At 40.9% G+C, this 18520-nt stretch overlaps 1 protein-coding gene across 1 annotated transcript in view; it reads left to right on the top strand.

Moving 5' to 3' along the window:
- Positions 1-1327: 1327 nt before the first annotated feature.
- Positions 1328-18520, top strand: part of SSU72 (SSU72 homolog, RNA polymerase II CTD phosphatase) — a 29002-nt gene continuing 11809 nt past the window's right edge. The window contains exons 1-2 of the mRNA XM_086625768.1: positions 1328-1445; positions 8176-8319. Of these exons, the coding sequence (XP_086481894.1) occupies positions 1366-1445; positions 8176-8319 (224 nt within the window). The 5' untranslated portion in view covers positions 1328-1365. The remainder of the gene's footprint in view (positions 1446-8175; positions 8320-18520) is intronic.

Genomic DNA, 18520 nt, shown 5'->3' with positions numbered 1-18520 from the left:
TAGAATGTATCACCTGTTGTGGTCACAGCAAATGACTACATTTCTGTCTCTCTGGTTGGCATGTGCAGATGAAACCTATGCACATGCGTACGTCTACACGTGCTTGAGACTCTTCAGAACCATGGAAGTACCAGAGATGCTGCTGTTGTGTCTGCTGGGATCTTTCAGCTGTTGTGTTCGACTCTGAAAGAGCACTTGCTCGTACAGGACCAGTACAAGGCCGTGGTGAGTTGGAAAGTGCTAACCAGACAGGTACATCATTGGACATGTTCTTCATCCCTGTGTTTATGTTTAATTTACATATGAGGTGTGAATGTTTATCCGGTAAAATATTGTATACGTGTCCTTGTTTGCAGCACAGTAGTACAAATCCACAGCATTTAATGGTGGTTACGAGCAAAGCTGGACCTTTTCTTGCACAAACTCTCAGGTAGTTTCATTCCAGCGCCCTTCTCTACCTCACAGCTGCCTCTAACGTTGGAACTGCACCGGTGCAAAAAACATCTGATGGCTGAAGAGTCCATGAGGACCAAGTTTTATCATTTAGGAATAAGAGGCTGTGCGCCAACAGCAGGCGGGTCCTGCGGGAAATCAGAGGTGGGGTCAAAACCACCCGCCTTTGTGCAGCGCTGCTTCTAACCGCTCGCTCCGCGGTTGGAAGCCTGGAAAACCGGGGAAGGCAGTTGGGTGGGAGGAGATAAATTGTGCCGTGCTTGGCGCCGAGCCGCCGGGGGAGCATCCGTGGCTCTTCTGGCACCTCTTCTCTCTCAGTAAGCGGCTGGCAAGCTCGGCAACAGTTTTAGGTGAGCAGCCCAAGCAATCAGCAAGACCCACGAATTCACGCTAAATAACCTGTTTTCCTTCGTAAACGCTCGAGCCCGTGCGTTCGGGAAGCGCCGGACGCCGGAGGAGGTCCAGCTTTGCTCGTAATCGCCATTAAATGCCGTGGATTTGTACGACTGCGCCGCAAACGAGGACGCGTATCCCATATTTCGCTGGATAAACATTCCCCGCGCATCAGAGCCTCGACACGCAGCCAGGGGCGCGGCGGCACACGCCGCCCGTGGGCCCCGCTCTCGGGACCGGCCGGAAGCGCTGCCGGTCGGACCGCGCCGCTCTTCCGGCTCCGCGCCCGGCGGCGCGCTGTCCCCGCCGCTGCCGCTCCGCCTCCCTCTCTATGGCAGGCAGCGGCCCCCGCCCCTGAGGCCCGCTCCGCGGTTGGCCGCGGCGGGGCGGCGCGGCCCTGGTGACACGTCCCGGCACCGCCCGCCGCCGCGCTCCTGCCGCCATTTTGTGCGAGGCGCGGCCGGGGCCGAGAGGGTTTCGGAGCCGCGGGGCGGGAGCCGGGCTCTTCCCTGCGCCGCCATGCCTTCCTCGCCGCTCCGCGTGGCTGTGGTGTGCTCCAGCAACCAGAACCGCAGCATGGAGGCGCACAACATCCTCAGGTAACCAGGGCCTGCCCGACCCCCTTCCTTCCGCCGGGCCCCGACAGTGCGTCCTAGGCCCTGGCGGCCGCCTTCCGCCGCGGGCCGCCCCTCGCACCGCATCGGGGCCCGCTGGCTGCCTTGCCTGCGCCGGAGCTGGGCTCGAGCGGGCTGTCAGGGCGCCGGCTGCGGTCCGAGGCCGTGCTTGGGGCCCGCACCGGCCCCCGCCAGGCCCACGAGCTTGGGAACCCCGTGCTGGTCGCATCCTGCCCCCTCCGGACCCTGCTGCGGGCCGGGGCCGCCGGAGTGGCCGGTGCGGCGGGGTGTGCTGCACCGCCGCTGGCGGGCCTGCGGATCCAGAGCTGCAAAACACAACAGGCGCAGAACAGCTCCCGTGTCTCGGCATCCGAAAACTGAAACGCTCCGGTTTTTGTTTGTTTCCTCTCCCCTCCCCCGCCATTAATGCATCTGAAGACGGGAACTGCTCTGCGCACTGGAAGGGAACCTTTTCTTGTTGCAGGAAAACTGGACGAAGTGTTTGGTTCAGAATGTTGAATGTCTTTGAGATTATGGGGGTTCATCTGTGTAGCACTGAATTCACAGGGGGAGATGGGAGACTGGGGATGGACCGAAGGACAGGAGAGACCTGATCTGCCTGAAATCATGTTCCTAAATCTTTCCTAGGCACTGGAGGAACATTATGAAAGCGCTTTTGTGTGTGTGTGTGTGTATTAAGCAAAGTAACATTCACAATCGTATTGGTAGCACAGTAACCGACACAACTACGTGTAAATGGTGAGCTACACTTAAATAAAAACAACAGCCTTGAAAGAAATAAATAATAGAAGTGTCTAGTCTGGCAGCCATCTTACTGTGAGCAGCATATGGTGCTGTTAATGCTTAAACTCGGCATCAGATGTGAACCTGTGGCATTTCTGTGAAAACACGTTACTAATAGTTGTGCAAGGGTAAGCATGTTGTTCTTGTGTTGTTTTCCTGCTAATAACACTGGAATTGAGTTTTAATTGAAATCTGAACGCTAAGGACAAAGTTAAATTCACTTCTAATGTCTAGCCTTTTTCTCCTTGTTTCTGCAGAAGAAATAAATCACTTCTGGTGTAACTGATGTTCTTCTGACAAGCACGGCAGGGAAATGTTTTTTGAAAGTCTCTACTCCCTTACAACTTTAATTAAAAATTAACCAAATGTATGTATTTGGAAGATGTTTTATTTTCAGCAGCATCCTATGTAATTATAACAAGAATAGCATAAATGGCAAAACAGAGATGTATAGTTGATGCTGTTCTAAAGAAATAATTAGCCCATGCAGTAAGAGTGGTCATTTGCCAGTAAACTTCAGGAGAGTGTTTGCGTCGGCTCAAAGCCGCTCTGGTTTACCAGTTTAGGGTAACGTTTTGCTGCATGTTGCACTGCAGTTTGAAAGAACGCCTGATTACAAGAAGAAGAGTTAGGAAGAAATTGAGGTATTATGATTAAAAGACTTTAAAGGGTACAAATTCTGCAGAACTGCAGGTGACTATTTGAAAACAAGTCTGGAATCCAGCCTTCAATTTGAACATCTTAATGAACGTTCATAAGCACTGCCTTGTAATGTGTAGCCTAAGATGTAAGTGTTTTAGGCTTTTTTTGAAAAATATTTGTGCTAGGAAGTGTATTAAAGTTTTTGTTGGAGTGTTTGTGTTATGTTTGATGAGTCTTTTAGATTTTTGTAATGCTGCAAGTCAGGTTTCAGAATTAACTTCTCTAGTCTATTCAGTGTTTTAATGAATTACAGGTTTTAGCTAAGGCAAATTTATCATGTAGAATTTTTAACAGTAACTTATTCCGTTCTTCAGTTTATAGAGAAAAACATCTATTTGTAAGGCAAGCTCATTTTACTTTCCAAATGTTAGGCCTACCTAGTGCCTGCTAAAACTTTAACTTAGTTGAATGCTTCTTCCTTTTAAAGCAAAAACTGGCTTGCAGAAATGTTTGAATTTTACCTTCTGATGCATTTGTTTGTTTTTCCTTTCTTTCTTTCTTTAAACTTAATGTGCCAGATAATAAGAATTACTTTTTTGGGACATTTACAAACTTTTTGTCCTTTTAAATTGCACTGGTCCATTCCCAAAAGCTTTACAATCAGTCTCACTTGCCAACCTGAATTTCTCATTCATCCTTACTATACTTGATATCTCTGTGCTGCCCACTTGTGCCTCTGGAAAACAGATTATGCATTACATCTTTTTTGTATCTGAATAATTGATCTACCAGTTTTTGGTGTTATCTTGGTTCAGTGCAGTTTCCATTTGCTTTGTAGTGTGCTTCAGTATTTTCTGACTAACCAGGTTTTAAACATCTTGTTCTAATCTTCCAAAGACCTTCAGTCTGACTTCTGTTTGAAGTTAATAGAATAGTTACTGTCACCACAGGGGTATGGTGAGACTTTAAAGCAGAGGGAGAAGAGGAAAAGCAATAAGGACAATGTGGAAAGTCATAATCTTCCTTAAAAGCTGTCAGACTGGATGCCTGTCTAACCAGTACCTGGGTCAAATCTTACTCATCCTACATTTCTTGCTTTTACAAATACAATTAGTGTATAGGTCTTGTCTTTTTTTTTTGCCACAGAGTATGCAGACTTAGGCCATCGTTCTTCTTCAAACATAAAGAGGAAGGTGGAAGGGTAACACTTCTCTTATTACCAAGCTTTATTATACAGCAACTTTGACGTTTCCATTTGTGTGTATTTATTTGGTAGTACACTGATGGCCTTTGAAAGGAAGTTATTGTTTTCAGTCTCTCCCAGTGTATAGAGGTGTTCTAGTAACTTTGTGTTTTCAGACTCTTGAGATATCCTATCTCAGTCTTCCTGAGTTTGGGGACTCTGTCTCTACTGGTAATGAAAACTTGTGGGATACTGATATGTGCTGAAGCTCCGTGTATGTTCCCTTGTTTTAGGAACCCAAGTGCATTAAGAAATCAGTGTGAATGTGAGAGATCTTTGTGGCAGAAAACAGATTTAAACATTGCAACCCTAGTAACCGAAACTGACATTTCATATTGATGTTAAGATTTGTAGTTCAGCATTGACCATGTAAGACTTCAGTTGCACCCTGCAGTTTACATAAGTCACTAGTCGCAGCTTCTCCACTGGCATTATATGTCAGCAGCTAAGTGCAGTGAGGTGTTGAAATTTGTATTGCTTAATTTAGGAAATCTTAAAATTGTATTAATAAACCCTCAAGAAGAAGGAAACGCTTAGCATTTTTGTATTAAAGCATTTTCATTTGACAGCTTATCAGTCATAATGCAAATGACAACAAGTTATTAATGTTCTAGAGATTTTGTAATCAAAATTAGTTAATGATGCTTTTGTTCCTGTTTAACAGTGTGGGGGTGTTTTGGGAGGGTGGAGTGATCGTTTCCTGTTTTGTTTTATATCGATTGAATGGCATAAGATATTTTCAAAGTGTCTTACAAGGAGAGCACTGTCGCTAGTTATTTTCCTGCTACATTTTGTTGAAGGAGATGTATTAAAATTAGTGCTTTGTCCCCTGAAAATCTTTACCACTACCAGCTGCAGTGGTACTGCAGGATTTGTGGCATTTGCTTTAATGTTTAGTAATACTTGTTACCGGCCTTCATAAGAAGAGAAGCTGTGCTGTTATGACCTTACAGTAAACTGAAAAATACCTTAATATAATAAGCATGTGTGAGATCCCCAAATCACAATGAAATAGAAGAAACGTGGATAAAAGTTCACGTCTCAATCTGCATGGATTAATATTATTTCTCCTCTCAGAGCCTGAAACTGGATGGTGACAACTCTGTCAGTGCTTTGTTAGTGTAGTCCCTTTTTGATCTAGGCTTTCAGCAGCAGTTGTGTCCCAGAGGAGAAGTAGTATTTGCAATGAGCTCTGAGATTCTGTTGAGGGAAATGCAATGCCTATTTTCAGATTCTTCAGTGAAAAGCCTATAAACTCACAGGCACGTGATTAGCGTATGTGATCTCGTTGTAATGAGCTTTGGACTTAGACTGATGCAAGTGTACTCGCTGAAAATGACATCTGTATGCTGTCGTATATTTTTACTTAGTATATTGCCAGTTTATGTACATTGGTCCTGGTAGTATTAATAGAAAGAGCTTCCTGAAATTTTACAACATCTACAGGTCTGTTGACGTTTAAGCTTCACATTTTCAGAAATCAGTGCTAGTATAGTGTATTTTATGCTTTACTGTGTATGGTAAAGTGGAAGCTGATTATTTTTCATCTTCTGGGTAGTTCTAGTAGGTCAAGAACAAATACTTGATATAGGTTGTCTTATAGAAAATATTCATTGTTAAAAGGCTGTGCCAGGTCACAGCAGGTACTTGATGGCACGCTAAACTAGATCTGTCCAGCTGCTTACTAAAAGCAGGCTCTGTTGAACAGTGGTTCTGTGCAGGCGTTTTTCCCTTTCCCCTGCCCCTCAATTCTTGCAAGATATGTGTTGAAACATTCTCAGAATATTTCATAATAGTACACCTGGTACATAAACAGTGTAAAAGCTGTACCCCGGCAACTGCTAGTGTCAAAGCATGAAATTTCATGTGAGAAATGCATATTCCGGCTATTCAGAGAAGTAATTTTCAATGGGTCATGTGCATTAGAAGCACAAATTTTTGTTGTGTGGAACTTCAAATAGATTTCTAGTTTGCTTTATATGAGTTCACGCAAACTTCAAGGGCATTTCTGACAGTTGGAGATGGGCTTCTTAATGTATGTGACCCAAGCAGAGGTATTTCAAAGAATAATATTAAAGGAAAAATTAAAAGTTACGAGGAAAGCATACAAGAAAATACTTTTTCATTGCAACATAACTGCTTTGCAGTAATGTGAGAGAGAAGGAAAGAAGGCAGAAAATGCAAGGTGCTAAAATCCACTGTTTCTCAGTTGGTATTAACATTCTTAGCGAAGAAGCTTTGAGTGATAGATACAGAAGGGAAAGAAGAAGGATGAGACACCTGGAAAAAGGATCCATTTGAGACATTAATATTTTAGCGCTGCAGTTTCTTCTGTATGTTTTATGGCTCTCTTCACGTCCAGTAGAAGCAGTAGAATAAAAACTTGGGCCTGGAAGTATTGCAGGGAAAATAAACTAAATGTAACTGGTGCAGTTATGAGTCACTGTTAATGTGGTGGAGGGCTGGGAGGAGAAAAGAATTGCACCTTTTTCTACTTGTATCCGTTTTCAGTCATTCGTCTTGCAAAAGAAGGAAAAGTCATCATGTATCTTGTCTGTTTTCAGAAATGGGAACCTATAAATAGTTACTGGAAGAAAAAGCGTAGTGAAACAAGAAAAGAGAACGGAGGGGCTATGTTCCAGTAGGACAAATTAAAGGCAATAACACTATTGGTAGTTGCATAGCAGTGTTTGAGCTTGGGGCAAAGCTTGATGGCAGTTAGTCTCTCCATGGAATGTTTTTGGATCACTTTGAAGACACTATTTGAAGGCAAACATGCAGTTTGAATTGGTGTGTCTTCTGCTGAATTTCCTTACTATCTCGTATGTAAAGACCAAGGAGTCAAGATGTGAATAGTCTATTGCTCAAAGTGCATATTTGGGATTCTTGCATTGATTTCCAGTCTCCTGTTCACTAGGACTCTACAGCTTTTTTTGTTTTGGGAGGCAGAGGAGGGGCATTGTGTTGTTTGCTTGCTTTTTGTTTTTCTTTTAACACTGTTCTCTCTGTTCAGCCTCTGATAAGTCATTGAAGCTGAAAGTGCGGGTCCTTTGGGGAAAAAAAAAAAAAAGAGATTAAGCCATGGTCTTGACCTGTTTCAGAAGTTAGATTGTCATTATAAAGCCAAATGTTTCAGCGTTCTGGACAATAGCAACAGTATTTTGCCCTGTAACTTTGTCCATTAGATGACCAGAAAACAATCTGTCTTCAGTCCTGTTATTCAACAATAACATTGTTTCTTAATATTGGTGAAAGATTTATTGAGGTTCAAGTAGGTGTATTTAGATTAATCAGAAGGAACGTTTTGGCGTAACCCCTAAAGACAAGCAGGTTCTTGCTCCCTCTTTTTCTTTTTTTAATTGTAATTATTAAACAAGTAGTTGTTCATGAGAATGGAATTAAGCTATCACTGACTTACCCAAGTTTTAGGTGTCAGCCAGCAGAATATGTGCCCCACTTCTGTAAAAGTAATTACATAGTATGGTTTTCAGTCCATTTGAGAAAAATACCAGGCACACAAATGTTTGCACTAGGCTAATTAAGTTACACTAGGGGTAGTTTTGGCAACATAGTGATGGAAATAATTAGTTAGCCCAGTGACTCTAGCAGAATACGTAGGTATCGATCAGTTAGTATTGTTGCTTACTTGTATCAAGACAGAAACATCTTTGCCTGTACTGTATTGTCCAACAGTGAATGTAGAACACGTACTTGTTGCAAATCCAGGATGCCTGAAAGCACAAAAGCAATATCCAAAACGCTGTGTACCGTAATTCTAAGAAAATGTCATGTAAAACATAGGTGTTCCTTTAGGAACGGTGCGTGAGTTTCGATTGTAACTGTGAGGAAATATGGGCGTTGAGTACGCTTGACAATTTAGTTGGCAAGAGTTGCCCAGCTGTTTGGTTGCGATTTAGCTGATTGCTAAGAGGTGTTTTTAAAATTCTGTATGTATTCTTCAGCACTTCGTTTAAAGTCCATCCAATCTAATTGCCTTTTCCCTCCCCCTTCCCCTCTGTCTTTCAGCAAACGAGGATTCAGTGTCCGATCCTTCGGAACAGGGACTCATGTGAAACTGCCAGGACCAGCACCGGACAAGCCGAATGTTTATGATTTCAAAACAACATATGATCAGATGTACAATGATCTGCTTAGGAAAGACAAAGAACTGTATCCCTGTGGCATGACCTTTTTAAAAAATCCCATATGGCTCATCCTTGAAAGGCGTAATTCATTATTTGGCATTATGCTTTAGGAATATACAGTTGCTTGACTGGCGATCCTAAAATGTTTTAGGTTTTTAGGTCTTTTTACGATGGGCCTCTGATGCACCCTTGTAAATTGCTATTGAGTTACAATGCATGCATTCAAAATGCTCTTTTGTAGTGTGTTAACATGTTTAGCTCTTGAATGAAAGCACATTAATGCTATCCCAGATTGACCGTTGCCTCCGCTGCACTGTGGATCGTATCTTCTCAGTGCAGAGACTGTCCTGATAATGGATGTGTGAAGAGCGACCACCTCGACATTAATGTTGTATTTAGCTCAGACAAATGGACAGGTAAGGTTTACAGTATACTTTCTCTGGGAGAAAGGATACCTTTCATTAGAGAGCTCACCCTTCTCACTGAGAATTTCCTGATACATGATTTTATCTGTGCTCCGAGAAAAAAAAAATCCTGTAGCATATTATAAATCATAGAATCATTTAAGTTGGAAAAGACCTTTAGGACCGAGTCCAGCTGTAACAGAATGGACATAGGAGACCCCAATAACATATTTAATCCTGGTGAGCAGAGGTGATCAAGGTTATGCACACTACTTAAAACCATGTCTAACTACATGATTTTAGAACATCTGTATTTAAAGTTGACTTTTCATTTGTTTTTAAGAAAACCCACAAACCTACAAAAACGGGACATTCATTCTAGATACTCTTTTCTCAACAAGGGATCTGATTTTTTTTTTTAACATTAAATATGAAAAAGAAAACTCACCCTAAATAAGGAGTTCAGTATATGCTGAATTTCTGCTTAAAAGATAGAGCCCTTTAGAGTGATGTATCCCAGAAATGAGTCTTAGTAATTCAATAGAGGAGTCTTTGCACTTTTTAGTGGTATAAGGTTTTTTTCCTAAAATCGAGGGTGTGGCCATCTGAAGATCTAACAGGAATGTTAGCATGGTTTAAATGTCTTCATTCTACTCAGACAGTTCAGTTTTCATTTTTTTCAAAAAATACAAGAAAATAAGACTAAAATAAGACTAAACAAGTTGTCAGATAGAAGACTTGAACATGCTGGAAACTATTTCAAACTGTTACCCAAGGAGTCAGCAAACTCAGTAGCTTTTTGAAAGATAGCTCTACAGTTGTTTGGTAGCACAGATTATGCTATGGCTTATTACTACTACTCAGCAAATTCTTTGTTGTATTTGCTGACCAGAAATAATAAATTTGAGCTCTCCGAGACCCCAAGAGTGGCTACTTCTTTTGCATTGGGCATTGGAAGACTTCTGTTAAGAAGGGCTGGGCTGTTTGATTAAAGCTCTACAGCACAGTGAGAATGGATTAAACATTGGAATGCCTTTCTGCATGGTATTCCACACAAATGGTGTCCCTTGCAGGGGTGTTGGTTTCCTAATATCTAGTGAGAGATCCTTTTTTCAAAAGAAATTGAAAATGTAGGGTATAGTCTTAGTGAATCACGTGTGATGTGCTGAGGTTTTTTCTATATCCCTCTACCTATAAAGAAAAGGAAAATCTTGCAAACCTATCTTAATGAGGTATGCCATATCTTGACTAGAAAAGAATTGCTTCAAAGGAAATGATTTGAAAAGAGGAATAATATCAAGCACTAATGACTTGTGATTTCCTTGTGTTCTTCATTGCTGCTGTACCAAATGTGGCACTGCTTTAAGATAAAACCAACAGAAAGCCTACCTAGTTCCCTCTCTTCAGTATGGTTTGAAGTTACCATTTGGTTCTGCTCCATGCTGGAGATAGTGGCTGTGTTCCCCAGATGTATTTGCAGTGTTACAGTTAAACCTTTTCTCAAGATACAAGAAAGCAAGCTTAAACAATAGCTGTTGCAAGGGAAGTAGGGCAAGAACAATTGCCTCTATATCTTTGTATTTTTGATTCTCAGGTATTACAAGTTAAGGTTTTCAGAGTGAAGACTGTCAGTGCAGAAAGCAACTACATTTCCAGAAATGGGTTTGGAGGGTAAAGACTTTTACAGTAACCAAAACCAGACCTGCTCTTGTCAGAGTTATGGAGTAGTTTTTTTGTGAACCAGGGTCATGTGGGCTCTCAGGTTTTTTGGGTGAGCATTACTTCAAAGAGGTGATGGGCATGCAGACATTCTCTACTGAAGGATGGGATGGCCTGCTCTTCTGATGGACTTTGAGTGTAGTTGGTATGAGAAAACAAAAGGTGTAGTTCTTCATATGATTTAGCTGCTTATTCTGTTCCCCAGCCTTGCTTTCATCAGCTAAGTGGAGATGACTGTCATCTGTAGCCTTTCCATTTGATTTGAAGTAGTATATCTTGGTGACAACTGTCTGCTTGTTCCAGTATTCCAGTGATGGGACACATGAAGTTTGATCACTCAGCACTCGGTACTGCCTCACTTAAGAGCGATGTCCTTCTTCCAGTTCTCTGTGCCAGCAGGGGCCCACATCATTATGGACACTGGATACTCAGTGAAATTGTGGCTGTAAGGGGCTTAGAATGTTTTCTGTTGGCCAGCCAAGTAAATGACCCCTGTTTCAGAAAGCAGTAGTCTCAAAAAGAAACATGCTTCTGCAGTGCTAGAGATCAGTCAGAACAAGGTTAAAAATGTGTAGAGTGAAAAGATCCGTTGAAACTTTCTTGCTCACTTGTGGAAAGTAGGGAGAACTATCAGAAACCTACTCTGCAGAGACTAAAAGCACCTTCATGGTGGTTAATTCGTGATATACAGAGCACAAGCTCACATACCTTGAAGGCATATGTTGAATTTCAGAAGCACAGGGATAAGGGATTAATGGAGCCAGGCGTGCAGATTCAGTTGAGTAGGTGGTTATGGTATATTTAAAATGTAAGTACTTCAAAGTGTTTTAAGATGTGGTAGTTAAACCTTATAGTTAAAATAAGTATCCACATCTACCATTGCATTTTTAGAATATTGCATTTAAATTCCAAGGACTGCAACAAAACCATTTAAGGCTGTTCTGAATGAGGCTTTTGGTTACTTTTTAAAGTATTCCTCTATTATTTCTAGGAGAACAGTAGGAGACGTGATCAATGTCTGCAGTACCTCTGTGGGGCTATACATGCATAGTATAGATACGCCACCTTGTTGTATTTGCATGTGTAACCAGCTCTCTCAAAGACAGGCACTGTGATTACTTGCCCCTTATGGCTGTGAGAAGGGGTTTAAGGACTTAGTTCTAATTATATGGTGGTGACTTCAAAGATGAAACGAAAATAGAGGAAAACTGGTGAGCCCTGCCTTCAAGTGAACGCAAAAACTAGTCAAGGATGAAACTTTCTAAACACCAGATAAAATCTACAACAGCAGTTGCTTTTATGCCCGGGGATAGGAACTGTTCAAATGGAAATTGGACCAAAATTCTCCAGCAGTAGCTCCTGGGTTCTTTATCAATGTTAACGAACTCCATGATTGATTGTTTCTTTCCCTTTCTCAACACTATGTATCTGTGACTCTCAGGTGGAAGGTACTTAATGATTTCCATAGATAGGGTTTTTACTAGAATTTCTAGGCAGTCTGTCTCTACTCCACAGGCTTGACCTACTGATCTGTTTCCTACTCCTTTTACTTTCTCTTTTAATTTGACTTGCTCTCTAGCTGTAGCTAGGATTCCAGCTTTAGCTCTATAGTTACACAATGATATAAAATTGGAGGAGGGGCAGAACATGTCCTCAAGAAGTTACTAAAGGTGTGCTTCAGGTAGAAAGGAAAATGTTTTAGAAATTAAGAAGGAAAAACTGGCTGCGTACGTTTTACTCAAAGACATAAGGATTCTTTTCTGTCAAAAAAAATAGTAGTGATAATCTAGGTGGTTGGGATCTAGGATTCTTCCTCTGTGAACTCCATGTTTAAACTGGATGGCCATAGTACTTTTTTTGCTGTTGCTGATGTATGGTGATTGTTTTTTTATATTGTACCCTTCACATTCAGAGCAAACAGAAACAGTTTCTTCTGCCATATACAGACCACTTTGCCAGTAAGTGTTCATAGTATTATGGTCTCCCCATAGCTGACGCTCATCCCTGCTGTATCCCCCCAGTCTTCGTCTGCCTAAGAAGATGTGCTCTATTAACTGGTAAGATGCGTTGTGGTAGACCATCACTAGGGGAGAATGTTGTGGCTTTGGAGCAAGCATAGGCTTGAGGGACTCTGTATAGCAGTTCCAGAATCGAACGGGGTGGGGGGCGGAAATCTGAAGCAAGTTCTGCCATGAACAAGATCGTCACAGGATCTAGATGAACAAAACTGAAATCCCTACAGAAGATGGGGAAAGCCAACAGAAGTATATTGTTGAACTAAATTGACTTCACTGTAGGACTGTGTAGGAGAGAGATTCTATGCCTTTCTCAAAACTTTTCAGTCCCACTTGAGAAACCATCTCCTGTGCCCATGAAGAGGAATAAACACCAAGAGGATTGGACTAGCTGAGAAGAGAGTGCAACCAGAAGCAGCGAGGCTATATTGAGGATTAATTTTTCTGTCTTTGTAGGGTGGTGAAGACGGAGGATCTTTTAGTGCTGATCTTAGTCAGACATCACTGCAGTTAAGCTTTTCTTGCAGAAAAACTGCATTTCCTGTCTTAAAGTCAAGCTTAGCTTCCTGGGACAGTACGATTTGAGTATTAATAGTTGTCTCTTCCAGAAGATTTCCTCTGCTTTCCTTTAACACTAATGCTGGAAGAAAGGAATCTGTTTCTTGTGCAGTGTCTCTCAAGTGTAGTAGAAAGTTTCTTGTAATCAGCCACAGAGTTGATAAGCTGCTGAAATAGTGCATACTTGTTGTGGTTTGAGTGTGTTGCTGGGTTCTGCTCAAGGCAAGAAATAGAGTTGCTTGTTGGACCAAGGTCAGACTATCTTACGGGTCAATAGGAAGTCATTCTCTGTTCAGTCTGAAGGGTAGAGTCAGTAAGAGATCAGTGTTCTTAAATCAGGGACAAACTGAAAAGGAATTGTCGTAACATACCTCCTAATACACTAAATTAGAGAATTTTAGTATGCAACTAGTCCAGGATTACATCTACCACCTTTTCCCAGTTAGGTGTAGCATATATTATGAGGATAGTAGTGTCTGTTACAGCCTTGGTCTTAGTCGTTCCTTGGTTCATGCAACCAGATTTTTGAGAATTGTTGCTCTTGAACTGATCAGTTTGCTCTAATATATCTTCTTAACATTGGAGTAAACTGATGTGGAGAAGCCAGTTAGTAAGTAGTGGGTTTATTCCATTTTCTTTGCCCGGTAAGTACAGAAACAGATGAAACAATATCAATTTCTGATACAGTTCATCTAGACTATAAACCAGACTTTTTTTTCTGCACTTCTGATCTCTTAAATTGTTTGGTTATGTAAGACCTTCTTTGCATTGGACTTAGACTTTCATTTTCTTGAGAGGGATGTAGTATTGAGTAGTATCTTGGATCTTGCTGCTTAGTTGGGTTTTCCCACTTTCAAAAAATGGCATATGCTACTGATACCTAAGCTGATGACTGTGCCGGCATTGATGGGGAAAAGCTGTTGGAAGAAAAGTTGGCAGTGACAGGAATATCTTGCTCTAAACCACTTCCCCAGTTTCTTTTGAATACTGTTTGTTCATTGCAGAAACTTTGGCCACCTGTAACAAAGCTCTAGGATCCGTAATACTTGAGTAGTAATTCCTGACATTTCTGGATCAATGAACTACCTAATACGTGGAGAATTTATATTGGACCACTGTACTGGAGTCTGTGCAAAGCAACCTTGAGTTGCTTAATGGGGAAGTTACCGCTGCATGGGTGCACAGGAGGACTAGTGAGATCTGCAGAGCATCTGCACCCTGCTTGTTGGGGCCACATAGCTCCATCTTGAGGAGTAACTTAATTAAATTCCACTTCAGGTAAGCTCTTTGCGCACGTATTTACCCTATGTTTCATTTGGTTTTCTTCATGGATTTTGAACCGAGAAATAGTTGTCAGCTTCTGCTCTGTGCTTCTGGCTGTGATTCCAGTGGTCAGTGGAATAGTTTCTGTCATCTTTCTAAACATATAAACATACACTTTGGAATGTTTTCTTTTAGGTGTGTTTGAGGTTTTAGTTTTTTGTTGTTTTCTTTCTTTTTTTGTTTTTGGAAGCCAGACTTTGCAAAAGCTGAAAATGATTGAAATCATGGCTGCCTGCATGTCAGTGGCAAAACTTCTTTTGAATGCAGTGCAGCACGAATCTCATGTTCTTTCTTAACATGTCTTTCAAAGTACTTTAATACTCCTAGAAATAGAGGGAAGGGATGAGGATGGAAAGCTGTGTTTAAACTGGATTTGAACAGTCCTCTAAGAGGCATATTTCTGCGAGTCTGTACTCTTCCAGCCATAACTGAATTCAAATCTCTTTCTCCATGAAGGATTGTAAGACCAAACCACTCTGCAAAATCTCAGGCCTTTCAAAGGCAGCAGCTTTCAGTTCTTCTTAGTTTGGCTTCTGATCAGGCTGCCATTAATCTTGATTTCAATCACATTAGAAAGGAAATACTTAAAATTATTTTTAAAATATATAAAATATGTAAATATACATTATTTCCTCTGTATTTGATCTTCTGGGACATGGTAGAAACTACAGACTTCAGTCTAATATTAAATGTTTTTCAACATATAAAACATCCTCTGCCATCCTGTTTGTCTTCTAGGTAGTCTTTGGAAGGTTTATTTCCTAAACCAAGGTGAGTCCTGAACAGATGCTCTAAATAATTCTGACTAAAGAATCCTGTTTGAGGCTAAACTGTTTTAAAATCTATTTTGAATTTGAGTGGTTTCATCGATGGTGTTTCAGTCATAACGTATGAACTCTGACTGAACACATACGTTTGAGTCTTTTAGGTGTCTTTAGAAGGGCGTTCTTGGAAGTAAAGGTGACACTTGGATCTGAGCCTTCGCATATTTGAACGGATGTTAAAAATAAGGCTACTTGAATGTCTAGCCAAAATGTGTCCTAGACATCTGCTGGCCTGCTGAATGCACGGCGCACAATTAGCGTTGCATCAATCTGTTTTGCTGCCTGAGCAGGTCATAATGCGTTGGCTCTGCTGCTTGTGATGCAACACGGGAAGCTTTCGTAAGCAGCATTCGTGGTACATGCAGCAAGGCCTTCATCTTGTTTGCTCTTCTCATAGCTGACTTCTTTGCATAGGCTCTTTGTTTATAGACTATCCTCTTTATACAGACTTTATACAAGGGTAGGTAAAAAATCTTGCCGCTTCCATTTTAGGGCATTCACTTAAATCCCACTCAGTCCTGTTGTAATCTGTAGTTGATAAAACTTAAAAGTGGTCTGGCATAAAAATGAGCATAGCTATGTCCTGGCTTGGCAATTTCATCACAGGCCTGAATGAGGGGAGAGAAGTGACAGTGGACTGCTGTTTCCTGCCTTGAAGAAGTAACCTTGGATTGACACAAAACTTCTGTGCCAGCATAAGGGATGCTTATGTGTATTTTTTTTTCCTTACATTGATTCTAAAACAATTTCCGTCTTCAGGGTAGTGACTGTAATTTCTTCAACTAGCATTAGTTGCAAGACAGTAAAATCTCTGTGCCTGACTTCTGGGCTATGTATGCCATTTTTCTTGGATATGCAGAAAGATAGTGAAAACATTTAACAGATGGACTGAAGGCATATTTCTACAGAGTTTACAAATACGCATTTCCCCTTCTTGTTCTTCGCGCTTATATTTGTAACTAAAGATAGGGAATTTTTTGCCAGAGCATTTTATCTTGTAGGTTTTCTGCTTGAACCTTTGTGTATGGAGTATTAGTATAATGTCTGCCACCTTTTAAAATGGTAGAGCTTTCAAGTATAAGTCACATTTATTTCCATTTAGGCAAAGTTAGCATTCTCTTGCTACCTGCATTGCTTCTTAGTAAAGCTCCAAGTTAAGTAGCTCTGTCTAATAAAATCTTGTGGAATCATAGCTTCTACCTTTACTAAAGCATCTAGAAACTTGCAGCAAAACCAACAGCTTAAGTTAGAGAAGATAGTTTTGAAAAATACTACTGTGAAGAAAGAAATTTGATTTAATTTACTAGGAAGAAATATATCTTCATAGTTTTAGCAATTAATTTTGATGCTTTTGACTCTAGAGTGATCAAGTTATGTTCCTGTAAGACAAACTCTGTAATACTTTTGGGTATGGAAGAGCAAGTGAAAGTTTGATGCTTCATCGTTTTTTCTTTAATGACTGATCCAAAAAAAATTCTCAATACTGTCAAAATTTCTCAATCAAAGAAATTGAGTGAACTGTGCCAAATTTTTCTGATAATCTACATGTGAGATGGATTATATGTCACCTGCTTCTGTGTGAAGTGTTTTGAAAACTCACTTCTGTGTAGCTTGCCACATGTCCGCATAGCATGGCATGAAACATCTTTCAGCTACTTATAAAGGAGCATTTTGAAAACTTCTGGCAGATAGAAATGAAAGATTGTTTGCAGACTTTGGATGCAGTTGGAAACGTGATCAATAACCCACATCTTGATAGAATGAAGATCAGAAAAACGTGAAAGGTAGGAGAAGTCTGAGTGACATGGCCGTTATTACTGTTTTCCACTGGTCATGCTCCTTGCGCTCCGGAGTACACAAGAGTGTGTGCAGGCATTGACAGGATTACTTGGATCACAGTGTTTTGTGAAGGATAGCATATATCCTTCTATGTATTTCAAATACTGTTGTTCTGGCACTTGGGGACCCAGGTGTCGGATTTATTCAGCTAGAGTAAATACAGCAAGGTTTCAGCAGTGGGCCAACATACAAAGAAGTATTTAGCAGTGCAAATTAGAAGTCTAGCATGGGAATGGCAGGAGAGGTGTGTGCCAGTTTCTTACTTTCCATCTCGGTAGAAACAAGTTGGCTAACCAACTGTTTTTACCAAACCCGACTCTAAATACAGAGAGTAGTTGCTGGCATGGAATTCCTCTTGGAAGATCTTGTTGATGTGTGCTGCTAGTGTACATGCAAGAAGTGTGGTATGAAGGGCTTCATATCCCAGATAGAGCCCAATCAACGCTGAGAAATTCATACATGAGAGCTCTTCTCCAAAATATTCCGCAAAACTTCTATGAGAAAGTCAGCAAAAGAGGGAATCTAATAAAAATAGAAATAAGCATTTAGATGCTTACCTTTCCCAAATGTGATGCTGCTACTTTCTAGGATACTTATTTTTGACTGATTTAATACAAGATAGTGAAAATAGTGTTAAAATCCAAAGTAGTGTTAATTACTGAAGTCTCTATTTTCAGGATGTGTGAAAGAAATTCAGACTGCCTTGCTGCCATGTACCTCTAATTGGCATGGATAGATGATCATTTCAGGGAAAAAAAAACAAAGTGGGGGAGAAGGTGTTCTAGCTTTGCTGCTGCCCAGTGACAGACCTAGAAGTCCTCAGTATCTTTAGAATTTAATGCAAGAACAGAGTGTGAGAAGTATTTACCCAAGGCACACGAGTTGTGTGCATATAGGCTTTGCAAAATTGGTTGTTAATCAGACAGGATTAACCACATTCTCCGATGTGTCAGTATCCTGTTTGTAGCGTTGCACTAAGGAATGTTTCTGCAGACCTCATCCAACGTGTTTCTTGCTCTGCATGCTGCTGTTTAAAAGTGGTCGTGCTACCTTCATGAACGTGTTCTCAGGTTTCCCAAATGTCTTAAATGAAATGGGTTAATTGATTTAAGTTTTTTGATACTTGTGTTTGCTTTCTCTGAGTTACCCAATCCAGCTATAACTCTAGTTGAAAATTACCTTTGATTTCTACAATACAAAGCAGTGGCAACAATGGCAACCAATTTGAGAATTGGGTTTGTTGCAGACCCTGTTTCTGTGAGACATTAAATGGAATGACTAAATTTTTCTTACACACCTTTTTTTCACAGCTACCTCAAAGTACTTCCCCCCCACTCCAATCCTGTGACATTTACTGCTCATCTTCTGAAATCTGCCACTTCTTTCTAGACCCAAGGAGCGCATCCAAAAGTAATGTTATACTTATGAATCCTCATGTGATTCCCTCTTGCTTGCCTACTGGTCCTGATAATCATTTCTGTATTCCTGTGTTACGTGTCCACATCATGTACTGGACTTCATCAGTAGTTTGAGCTGTCTTGCCA

This window comes from Tauraco erythrolophus, chromosome 23, assembly GCF_009769465.1.
Source record: "Tauraco erythrolophus isolate bTauEry1 chromosome 23, bTauEry1.pri, whole genome shotgun sequence".
Lineage (NCBI taxonomy): Eukaryota > Metazoa > Chordata > Aves > Musophagiformes > Musophagidae > Tauraco > Tauraco erythrolophus.
This window is presented reverse-complemented; position numbering and strand designations above follow the sequence as displayed.